The following is a 12,793-nucleotide window of genomic DNA, read 5'->3' as shown; positions in this document are numbered from 1 at the left end:
TGAACTGTTTTCAAACGTAACTCTGGAATCGAGGAAACATCTCGAATTGTTGCATTTCCATTGGCCCATATTCTAATAAGGCGGGTCAAACTACTACTTTCTAAAGTTATATATCACGTATAACTTTATTTCGCACTTTACATCAAGGTTTGTCTTTGACTCGCCAACTCTGTCAACAACTTATTCGCGGATTCTGTTGCCCTTTTCGTGTAGTCTCATATACTGCACCACTAAAAAATGTGAATATGAACGAATGGACCCTGGTAATTTGGTAAAGCTACCGTTAAGTGACATTGCTCCTGCTATGTTTTAGTTTTCATTGTTCTTTTCTTTATGTGCTGACAATATTTTAGAAAGACCAACAGAGTTTGGATTCAACGGCATGTTTTTTTTTTCTTCATTAGCTTTGTCCTTCTCTAGATGTTATGCGATTTCCTTGCATCCTATTACTCATGTTTAGGAGTTAATTTGGTTGATTAATGAATATTTTGTCCTGCTAACTTGATTTGCATCACTGGTAATGACCAAACCTGTGTTCTGCTCAGAACTAAAAGCCTAGAGATAAGGAGCATGCATTATGTTCTTGCCATATCTTCTCACTTACAATATGGCTGTTGATAAACACCAAAGGCTGCTGTTTTTTCTTCAGAGGAAAAGTCAATATATCAAATTACATTCACATTAGGAAATGTATCTCAATGTCGAGCAATGTCTACAGTGTGATGACGTGTGAACAGTAAGAGCATTTGCAGGAAATACACTTGTATGCATATACTGTATGTATGGAATTCAAATCCAATACCAATCAATAAATGAATACATTTTTAGAGGAGTAATCAGTGCTTTATTTGTAATTCCAGATGGCAACAGTTTGTTCTGTGCCATCCATATCCTGATGTAAACAAAACAGGCTGATGAAAGCAATCAATATACATACAGTCCCCTCCAAGAGTATTGGAACAGTAAGGTCAATTCCTTTGTTTTTGCTATATATTGAAGCAACATAGAGGCTATACTACAAGATGCAAATCACTTATTGGTAGTAAGAATCGGAAGGCGAGATTACAATTTGCAAAGAAGTACAGATATGAGCAACAAAAGTTCTGGAACAAAGTTTTATGGACTGGTGAGACCAAGATTAACCTCTACTAAAGTGATGGAAAGGCCAAAGTGTAGAGAGAAAATGGATCTGCTCATGATCTAAAACATACAAGCTCATCTGTGAAGCACGGCGGAGGAAGTGTCATGGCTTTGGCTTGCATGGCTGCTTCTAGAGCAGGCTCACTAATCTTTACTGATGATGTAATGATGATGATGATTGTAGCAGCAGGATGAATTCAGAAATCTACAAAAACATTCTGTCTGCCAATTTATGGAGAAATGCGTCCAAACTAATTGGGAGGAACTTCATTATGGAGCAAGACAATGACCCAATTAGGGACTTCATTGGGGAGAAAAAGTGGAAGGTTTTAGACTGGCCAAGTCAATCACCAGACCTTAACCCAATTGATCATGCATTTCACCTCCTGAAGAAGAGATTAAAGGGAAAAACCCGCCAAAACAAACAGGGATATGTTACCAAATATGAAGTGTTATTTACTTTCATTTACTTAAATACTCTCTGTTCTAATACTTTTTCTCACCTAAAAATTGGGTGGTCTGATGCCAGAGGTCCTATGGTCTAAGTAGTTTAACACATCTAGGTGACCAGGAAATAAAAGCTGAAATTCTGAACTGTTGTCTCGTGATCATCTTTTTAATTTCAACCCCAAATGTATTAATCGTATCGGAAAAACAAAGAAATTGGCCTTCCTGTTCCAGTACATTTGGAGAGGACTATATAATCATATACACAGCAATTAGCAACTGCACTGTACATCTTTTTTACAGTTTCAGTTATAAAAACACTGTTATATTGGTTCTGAAGGAGTATTCTCTGACAACCATTTATTCAGCATGTGAAGATTTCTCTCCAACCAACGGATATTCTTCTGGATCCCTTCTATCACGACTTCTGTCACTTTTAATTTATGTCCATGTGCTTTTAACAAATCAAAGAATGCCTTTACCTACCAGAAAAGAACAAACAACTAATTAATAATAAGAACAAGGTCTTAAAAATGTATTATCCATTGTGTCAACTAAATTACAAGGCAACAGTGACCAAATCTCACCTCCTCCAGCTCCTTCTTAGAGGAGACATGTCCAGTGGTTCCCGTCAAGATTTTTCTGAATGATGATGATCCCACATGGAACCTAGGAAAACAGGTAATTCACCTTGTTACTGCAAAGGTATTGGATAATAAATCACATATAAATATGTAAGAATAAAGAATACCTTTCCTTTATACCTTTAGTTTTCTTTTCCTAAAAACTAAACAACGTGAAAAGATACCACTTTCGTGTTTGGAGGCATGTCAGTTACCAGCACTGCAACAACATTCTACATACAGTATTAGATGGAAAAGATAAGTCATTTATTATAGTGATATAGTCTTACAAAATGACTTGCAGGACTCCTAGTTCAAGTTTATGCCCAGTGGGAAATGGCAAACAAGGGAATTTCTTTTGTATTCATATAAACAGTACGTACAAAAGAAGATGGGGGGGGGGGGGGGGTTGTTGACAGCGTGCCTTTTTGTATTACAACTTCAAATTTGAGGCTATTTTTCTGCTGTTTTTCAAGTGTGACATGTAATTTTTTGAACAATTGGGGTACTGCTTTATTATTGACGTCAGTGTTTGTTTTGAACTAACTGTTTTAGCATTGAATCAAATCTAGTTCCCTAAACTAGATCTTTGATGTACTTAAATTATTTCCCAGCTGTAAAAATCAATTGAATTAAAAAGAAATATAGAGGCAAGTTATATTTAAATAATATTAAACTTGCTATGCTAGAGTGACTGCAGAGTATACAGACACCCAGATGCTTTAGAATTCAGACACAGACGAGCCCGTGAATACATCAATAACACCACTGTTCAGCACTCTAACTGTCACATGATCCACATTTCCTCATGACAAACAACACTTTGACCTCAGCTGCAAGCTAGCATTCAATCCTCAACTGTCCTCTATTGTCAAATAGTACTCCTAGCCTTTCCACATGGGGGAAGGTGCGTCTCAACACAGTATTATCCATAAGGCAAGTGCACTGCATTTATAGCACTGACAAAGGTGCCATATTGCAATAATAAATTGACAGCTCTGTACACATGCATTATCCATAATATGAGCAGGGTATATTTGTATAAGTGAATATGCTGTAATATAACCCTCAGGAATTAAGGAAGTGAATCTCCTTGCACAGTTGGGTAACACCTACTTCTCCAGCAGCTGTTTCCAGTTTTTCTGGAGAAAGTTCCAGGCCAGGGTTTGTCCTGCGGGATTCAGGGAGATGGCAACGATGACAGAGCCCAGATCCTGTGTCCTGATCACCTCTCCCTCCATTGCCAGATTGATCAGCCTGCACACCAATCACAGGGGGTAAAATCATCAGGACTCATCACTTAAAGCAACGGGGCGGCCTTAGCGTAGTGGTTAAGGCACGCAAGTTGGTGGTTCTAATCCCATATTTTACCCTCAATACACACCTGACAAGTTTGTCAGGATCTTTACTGCTGGTCAGAGCAGACAGGATCTTTTTCTTATAACTTGAGGACAACGAGCTCTTGTAGATATTGAGAAGAAGGTTCCAGTTTGTTGCATCCTGGGCTCCAACTAGAAAAACTGGTGTCAGAACATCTGCTGGCACCCTGCCGAAAGAGAGGACAGACACATTCTGAAAGCTGCATACAAGATCTGCAGAAAGACAATGTGCTACAAACTGCAGTAAGATGCTTTGTAGTACATTGCTTGACTGGGACCTGGATGATTAGTGATTCAAGCTCCAGTGTTGATCTGTTCCTGCTTTGCGGTTTGTTTCCTACCTCTTGGTGCCGTTTGAAGCGAGCCATTCCCCAAAGAGCTGGGAAGCCTTCTGGACACAGGGTGGGTATCCCAGGACACAGGACAATTTCAGGATTGCTGCTCGGAGCTTCCGCTCCGACATGGAGCCCTCGTCGTTCCATGTCTGCTTGTCAATCACATCCCTGAAATACCGCAGGACATAAGTCTGGAAAACAAATAAATATGGAAGGTGTTTGGTAGCATGTCACAAAAATAAATGAAACACTCCACCACATTTAGGTATAGCCTTTTGTAAAAAGAAAATGTGGAATAAGTTACTTAGACAGGAAAGACAGGAAATTAAATTGATCGGCCCTAACGCTAACATCAGCCTGCTCTCCATCAAGGTATCAGCACAGATCTCTAACAACATGCTACAGCCATGTATAATGCCTACTCTATATCAAACAACATGCACTCACCCCTGGGCAGGCTGTTTAATATTCAAACCTCTCAAAGTGTTCACAATCTTACAGTAGTGCACTGTAAAGTGTATTGGCAATTTTGCATATTAAAGTTAGAGGCAATATACTTATTTTGAACTTTTCTAAAGCACTTTATTTCCAAAATGTCCAATGTGTCCCATTAGGTACCGAATATCTTGCCATAGCTTGCCCACGTGTGGGTACATAGCATAACATTTTAACACTAGTGTGATTAATTGATAGATCCTGCATTAAAGAATATAGTGTATATAGCTATGATCTCATACAGGCCTACTCTATGTCATTCTGGATGAAAGTGTAGAAGCAGATATACACTCACTGAGCACCTTATTAGGAACATTTATACTTTATTTCACCTACTCAGTCATGAACGAATGGTGCAAAAAACTTTTTAAAATCCAGTGAGCAGCAGTTCTGCAGACAGAAAGGCCTTGTTAATGAGATAGATCAGAGGAGAATGGCCAAACTGGTCAAAGCTGACAGGAAAGTGACACAACACATCATAACCCTAAGTGGATAGGCTACAGCAGTAGAAGTCTAAAAGATAAGTCTAAGAAATACCTAGTTGAGTGCTCAGTGAGTGTGTGGTGAACTATGATGCATCAAAAGTATGCACATGTGCATTGTGTATCGATAACAGATTTTAAAGATTAGTTTTTACAAACATCTAAAAAGGCCTCTTCCAAAAGAACAAAGCGAAGAGAAGCCAAACCTTTAGACTTTCTGCGGTGCTTGAGACGTTCTGTAGTTCCATCTTGAGGTACAGAAGACTGATGTAAGATATCCCCTGTATTAGGGGTAGGTTTTCGGTTTCTCGGTTCAGATACCGCGTCAGATTAAGAGCTTGGTACAAGGACATCTTGCCTGTGCTGAATAAAAAATAACACAAACTTCAGAGCAGCGTTCCATGGAACTAATACTTCTATAATAAGCAAAGGTGCATATTTCAATGTGGTGTGAAAACCATAGATTCCAAACTGTACCTCTGCAGATCAATATGCAATAAACATGCAGAACTGCTGTAAATACTGTAAATACTAAATATCTCTACCACAAAACCAGCACACACACATGTAGGCATGCATGGACACACATGCAGAAACACAGACATTCTACGTGCCAATGGCAGTTGTGTCAAACAAACAGTGTCTGCAGATATTTGTGGTTTCCTTTCAATCAGCAGCCAATTAAGGCCTTCTGAATTCAGGTGTATGGATACTTCAGCCAATCAAATAAATTAATCACTCGTGCTGAAACACACCAAAAACCAACAGGTACAGCGGCCCTCCAGCACTGGAGTTTGATACCCGTGGTCTATGGTGTAATACAATATAATACAAATTAATATAATATACATTCTTTCTTCTCTGTTCAGGCCATAGAAGAGTAGAAGCCATTATCTTACACAGTACTTTACACAGGTGTATGTTACCTTACACAGGTACACATTACCTGACCAGCTGGAAGGCATTTTGAATGAGGTTAGTTCGGTCTTTACTGCTCAATGCAGTGTGGTTCTGATCTAGCAGACTAATCAGGGCATCCCATCCTTCTTCCCCATAATGCACCATGTAATATCCGCTCATGTCAACGTTGACCTTTATCCAGCCGACCTCTCCCTCTAGTTGAATGGTGTCTGCAGAACAGGAAATGACATCACTATAGGGCTCAAGAGTAGGGGCAGCCTATAGCACCATGGTTCATGACTGGGACCCAGAAGGTTGGGGGTTCAAACCTCAATGCAGATAAGATCCATACAGCTGTTTGGCCCTTGAGCATGGCCCTTAATCCCACATTGATCCAGGGGGATTGTCCCCAGCTTGGTCTAATCAACTATAAATTGCTTTTGATAAGTGTCAGCTAAATAACACATTTATTTGTATTATATATACAAAGTCATTGTGTTGCATTTGAATGCAAAATATACAAAGGAAAATGGCAGAAGAAAGGACCAAGAGAAGTTTCCACAACAGAACACCAGTTAGATTAGTCAAACATACCAGTCTTTGTTTTCAACAAATGTCTGTGGGGAGTTTTGGAATGGTTGGTGAAATACGTTATAGGAATATGCCACAGGTACCTGTTGAGCAAAAGGACTTGATGATGAAACCACATACTATATTTGTCATAGATTTACGATTTATGGTGATTTACTAGCAAAGAAATCTCCCTCTGAAATTCCATTATGTACACAATTCTTTCTTAGCATATAATAAAACAATATTCTATTTGTAATGCATGTATTGGCAATTTATTTTATTTCTTGCAGTCCTTTACCTTACTGGTATAAGATTACTCGTGATTTATAGTGAGATACACATGCATGCATGCACACACACACGCACACGCGCACATGCACACATGCACGCACACACTAATATTGGTGGTGCCAGCCTTAGGAATGCAGTATATACTGGAAATGTTCAGGCTCTATCAGTTAAATATAAGTGATCCAGGCTGTGAACACATAATTGAAGCAGACTGCATCCATATTATAAGTGTTGTGGGTGTTGTGGGTAATCACAAACCCTGCTTGTAGAGAGGGATACTCTGCATCATCATCCAGGATTCCTTTCAGAAACCTTTCCTGGCGAATCCGGACGCTCGCTCCTGTTCTTTCCACCGTAATCAGAGGGATACCCATCTGATGTGTCCATGTGTCCATCATCTCCCTCACATCCAGGTTCTCACATGTGTACCAAAGCTGGGAGAAGAACTGTCACTCAGGTAACAGGCCTCAAATTAATATAAATGCCAACCATTTAATGTGCTGTTTGTGGCACTGGGAAAAACATTTGGGACACGACTCAATATGTTCAGCCATGACATATTCCTTATGTCTTCTGCTTTCTACACTATGCTACAGGGGCAGCCTGTAGCATAGTGGTTAAGGTACAAGTGCTTATAGTGTAGTGGTTAAGGACATGCCAGGTTGGTGGTTCAATCCCTGGTGTAGCCACAATAAGATCCGCACCGGCATTGGGCCCTTGAGCAAGGCCCTTAACCCTGCATTGCTCCAGGGGAGGATTGTCTCCTGCTTAGACTAAATTCACTGTACGTCGTTCTGGATAAGAGTGTCTGCCAAATGCCAATAATGTAATGTAATGTAATGCTTTCACCATTACATTATGTCATTCAATTATGTCCTTTTACATCTTTTCTAGCTCAAAGCTACTTAAAGCTTCTGCTTATATGCCATGTACAGAGCCACTGTAGGCCTACAATTTGGGCCAATATATTATTTTCAATCTTGTTTGTTTTTTTATTAATATTTTTTACTTGGTGATCTGTGACCGAGATCTGGCAGGAAATCCTGTTTCACCTTGTGACTTACAGCGTTCTTTTCAGCATGTGAAGGGGCATAGCAGAAACTGCTGGTGGAAAGGTCGCTCTGAATAGAGGCCTGTAGGAAACAGAGACAGAGAGGGCCCAATGTATGATTTGTTTTGTGTTCATTTCCTTTCCCATAAATGCTAACTTCTGATTCTCAAGAGTATAGTAAAGAGTCCTCCATCTCGCAGCGGTAGGCTTACGTTAGCCACAGTGTTCCACAGGTCTGCACTCTTGGCGTTGCTGTAGCTGTACTTCTGTAGGTAGTGGATGATCCCTCTCTGAAACACCTCCTCACTCAGGAAATCCCTCAGCATGTTCAGAATGCAGGCTCCCTGGATAACACACAGGAAACCAGAGGCACAGCACTCTGGATGTGCAAAACAAAACTCCTAACCCTGCCTTGCTCATGTAATAAGTAAGAGCGTATTTGACTGTAAGGGCAAATACATTAATTTCATAAAACAAAGAAAAGAAAGAAATTAGCTGAAGTCGTATCGCAGGTTGCAATGGTCGCTTACTTTATCATAAAACATTTTACATAAAATGTAAAACAAAACTCCACACTTCTTCTTCTATCTGTTCAGAATTGGCTCATAAAGTCATATTGCTTCTTTTATCCAAAGTGACACACTGGATTATGAATGCATACTTGTACATTGTTTCAGTATATGTAGTCCCCTGGGTTTCGAACCCACAACCATTGCATTCTTAATACAATGCTCTACCAACTGAGCCATAGGTCAATATAAGTGAGAGCATATTTGCAATGGCCACTCACCTTATCATAAGAGACAGAGTCAAACATTTCCATGATCTGAACGGGTGTTTCAGCTGGGTTAGAGATTGGGCGTGAGGAGTTGAGACAATCGCTGTATATGGCTCCAAAACACACACCTAAAAAATTCTCATCCTGTAAAACAAAGTTTCGTTTGTTAGGGTAATATAAGTGCAGGCGGTGTACTTCAACCCCAGGCATAGCTTCTGTGCTGAGAATTACAAGGTTCTGGTTGCAATTTTGACTCTTCAAAGTACCCCACTTACAAATGTTACAGAATTCTTACACACTGTATTTAAAGATGAGGGACAAAATATGGAATAAAAGATGAATACACTATGAAGCATTTCTCAGATGTGGGATGTGAAAACTATGATGCTCAGCATCTCAAAACTATGCCTAACACAGTTAGAACACTCTCATTCGCAGCTCACAAACTGATTTTAACCTAAAATGCGTTCCACGTACCGCCTTCATTTCAGGATAGGTGCTACTGAGCGACACCTTCTCCATGTATCGGGCGAATCCTTCATTCAGCCAAATGTCATTCCACCACTCCATGGTCACCAGATTTCCGAACCACTGCAGAGAGTCATTGAAATCAGTTTGAAATGTGCTTTTACGTCAGGCTGCTGTGTGGGAATGACTCACCATAGCAAGCACCGCTGCATGGTGCATTGCACTTGTTTAATTATCATTACTAGCTTCATATTTTGTTTTATTGCTGCTTTTGTTTGTTAGATTTTTTTCTCAGCAGTTTACTCTACAGCATAGATGGTCAAATCTGGCCTTCCGAATCCAAATCCAGCCCTGGTTTTCTTTTCTCTCCAGTAATTAATTGAACACTTTTTGCTACTCATTGTCAGATTGGCAGACTGTCTTCACACCAAACTCCAAGGTAAAGGAACTACTGTACTGAGAAAAATATGAATACAACAGTCCTAGATTAAAGTACAAAATATAAAAAGGGACTAAGATTGAGACATTATTGACAAGTGACAATAGATTAGAGGAGTTGAGGTACAGAGTGAAGAGGTGAGAAAATGGGCAGTGAGTGAGCAGTTATGAACCACTACCTGATAGCAGCACTTCCTACCTGATGAGCCAGTTCATGGCTGATGACCCTGGTGACCCAGAATTTATCTGTGGCAGACGATGTGTGTGGATCGTAAAGGAGGGCAGTCTCCCTGTAGGTTATTAAGCCCCAGTTCTCCATCGCCCCTGACATGAAGTCCGGTATAGCAATCAGGTCTATAAAACATAGGAGACAACCGGTAGTTCATACGAAAGAAATCTAAAATACGGTATAACAAACAATATAGCAAATATTATGGAAAACAATCAAACTGGAAGAAGTGTAAAAAAATGTTTCAGATTTAGCACCTTGTTTCGGCAAGGGGAAGCTGATGTTGAAATAAACTTCATAGAACTCCAACAATTTAACTGCTACTTCAAGTGCGTAATGGGTTTGATTCAATTTCTCCGGGATCGCATACACTGAAACCTGTAAATACACAGTACACATATTAATTCAACCATTATGTGCTGCAGCATCGCAAGAAATTAAATAATAAAACATGTATCTATTAAAAGTTTGGGCTTTAGCTGCTGAAATAACACGACTCACCTTAACGCCTGAAGATGTAGTGGCACTAACGGATCTGAAGTCACTCACTACAAAGGCCACCAGGTAGGTACTCATCCTGACACTCTTATCAAAGATGTCTTCCACCAGTCCATCCTCGTGCTCCACAGTCTGGATCTAAAGATGTCAGGTTATGTGACTGTGAGTTACCTGCCAAAGTACTGCTTGGTCCATGAAGACTACAATTCCTGTGTATAAGTATATTTTGCATCTACAGTATAGTCACACAGAGCACAATTTAGAGAATAATACAAATGACTTTGGTTTTTTTTTTTTTTTTTTTTTTTTGTTCCACAACGAGTATACGTAGCCTTGCAACAGGTTCCAAAAAATGTATTGAGTCACCCCTACTACAGAGTGCCTCAGACAACCTTTTTGTAAACTATCCGAAGGTTATGCAAACAAGGGAACTTTTCTAAAAAAAAATTATTTGTATGTTTTGTATTCATGTCAAGGCCATACTGAAGAGCACCTGTTGAGTTCTATCGCCACGGCTACTGCATGAAATAGCATTCCCCACCTGCCTATTATTAGTACAGATGACTAATTACCCTTGGCATATTGGACAGTGCGATATGTCGTCTTTCTCTGCGTATCTTAATGGAAAATGTGGCTTTAAACAAAGGCTCATCGAAGCAGGGAAAAGCCATTCTTGCTGCTGTGGGTTCAAAGTCTGTGGCTGCGAGTACTCTGCAGAGAAAACAGGAGAGTTATGTGTGGGTGTATCAAACTACAAACACATATTATACATTAAGCATAAATAATTTCATTAAGTAAATGAAAGCCATTAAATATGAACAAACATGTCATTAGTGCACACACTCTTGTTACACTGTTGTTACATGTAACAATCTCTTAAGCATTTTAGAAACCACTTTATCATTTAACCAAATGCAGAATATCATGTACTGTAGCAATGAAAAGGCTATTTGCAGGACACATGACTGTGAGAAAACAATGAGTTACTTCAGCATTAGATTCTGAAGGGAAATAAATTAATCACCTTTTTTCACCATCACGAGTCATATAGGTGCTCTTGTAGAAGCCATCAAAGTCATCTGCCAGGCTTGCTTGGAACTCAATGTGAAGCTGATACTTTCGTCCTTCTTGTAACTGGTACGGCAGAAGCAAAGCTATCTGCTCCTGCTCTAGATGCTCGAGAACGGTGAGATTTTGCTCCTTGTCCACTGGCTTCCCGTCGTCTTCCCCTAAAATCTTCGCCTTGGTGATGTCGAGCCCTTTGCTGTGCAGGACTATGTAGCTTGTGTCCTGTTTGACATCAACACTGATCCGCACAGTTCCAGTGAAGTTTAGGGTCCTGAGGTTGGGGTGGATGCTGAGGTCATAGTGCTTTGGAACAACATTATTTGGGAGCCTCAGTTGATTCCAGGGGAAAGGCTGACTGCTAGAGGCCTCACTCGTGAACCCAGTGCAAGCCAAAGCTAACTGAAAGCACACAACAAGCTTCAGTCTGCTCACAAGGTGTTGCCAAACATCTACCATGTTTGGCAACATGTTTGCTGTAGTTTGACACTGTTCATTCAGTGATTATTCAATTCTGGTGTTGATTTCCAGGCAAAGCAATGAAAAAGGTTCATCCGAGAGATCTTCTGTGGAATATAGGATTATTATTTTTTTGATAGGATATTTTTGTAGTTTACAGTTTGAAGACTCGCACACCGCTCTGCTGTTAAAAAAGACGCATTTAAATTGTTTCATAAACGATTTAAACGATGAAAGATAACAAAGATAGGCCCAGTTGTTTATTTAATAAACTTTACAATGCTATGCTAATGTGGCGCTATAAATGAATGATTCTGACCTTGGGAAGTAGGCTATACCGGGAACCTGAATCAGGAAGTGCAGACATTACAAGCAGGAGTAACGCTTATCAACATACCTTGTCCGGTGTTGTTCAGAAGGATGGAATTAGGAAGCTACATATGGTCAAGTGTCTTACGTTAGCTTAAAGTGTCTGGTAAATACACGTTTTCTCCAAAATCGCAAACACTTCGTGTGAGCGATAGCAAGCTCATTTGTAAGGGAAGAAAAAAGAAACCGGTTTGAATCGACGTCGACTGCATCTGCAGAAACACAAGTAGGACACGCGGGCTCAACAGTCAGTTTTAAAGTTGGTTCTGCGTTAATCTTTCACTTTCTGTTTGCCTTTGTCAGTGACGCAATCAATAATTCAGTTGACATTGGCCTGCTACATAGTAGATATCGATTAATTGCGGTTTATAACAACCCCGTTTAGACCATTTTAGGGAGTTCCGGTACTCTTAAAAAATAAAAAACATAAACTTGTCGACAATAGTTCACGAATAGACAACGTATGACACCCGACTATATCAGGGTTGCCAGAGTAGGAAGATGTAACTAAATGAATGAGGGAAGAGCAGTATAAAATATTCACGGTAGAAGAGTTTTTAAATGTTATTACGACTCCTAATTTAGGAGGTAGGCTACCGAGGAGCAATGCTGGACGTTTGTATTGAGAGTAAATTATGGGTGGTTAAGAGGGATGTTTTGGAACATAAAACAAATGGCAGCACATTGCTTACAGTAAGTACATTTAGTGAGTCGGTCTGGAGCGTAGCTATTGCTACGTTGTTACTTCCAAATCGGCTATGAATTGTTTCATT

The 12,793-nt window shown here is 39.8% G+C and overlaps 1 protein-coding gene across 1 annotated transcript; it reads right to left on the bottom strand.

Moving 5' to 3' along the window:
- Positions 1-821: 821 nt before the first annotated feature.
- On the bottom strand, positions 822-11,651 carry LOC133139918 (endoplasmic reticulum aminopeptidase 2-like). The gene is made up of 18 exons (XM_061259395.1): positions 11,152-11,651; positions 10,700-10,838; positions 10,131-10,265; positions 9,887-10,007; positions 9,600-9,754; positions 8,972-9,085; positions 8,507-8,638; positions 7,929-8,060; positions 7,718-7,798; positions 6,924-7,099; positions 6,396-6,475; positions 5,848-6,031; positions 5,108-5,264; positions 3,931-4,115; positions 3,595-3,756; positions 3,327-3,467; positions 2,175-2,256; positions 822-2,069 (listed from the first exon to the last, which is right to left on the bottom strand). Exons 1-18 carry the CDS (start codon positions 11,649-11,651, stop codon positions 1,911-1,913), a joined length of 2,835 nt encoding a protein of 944 aa, XP_061115379.1. The 3' UTR covers positions 822-1,910.
- Between the last annotated feature and the right edge of the window lie 1,142 nt (positions 11,652-12,793).

Source organism: Conger conger, chromosome 11, assembly GCF_963514075.1.
Source record: "Conger conger chromosome 11, fConCon1.1, whole genome shotgun sequence".
NCBI classification, from domain to species: Eukaryota; Metazoa; Chordata; class Actinopteri; order Anguilliformes; family Congridae; genus Conger; species Conger conger.
Note: the sequence above shows the minus strand (reverse complement) of the source record. Positions and strands in the feature narration are given on the sequence as shown.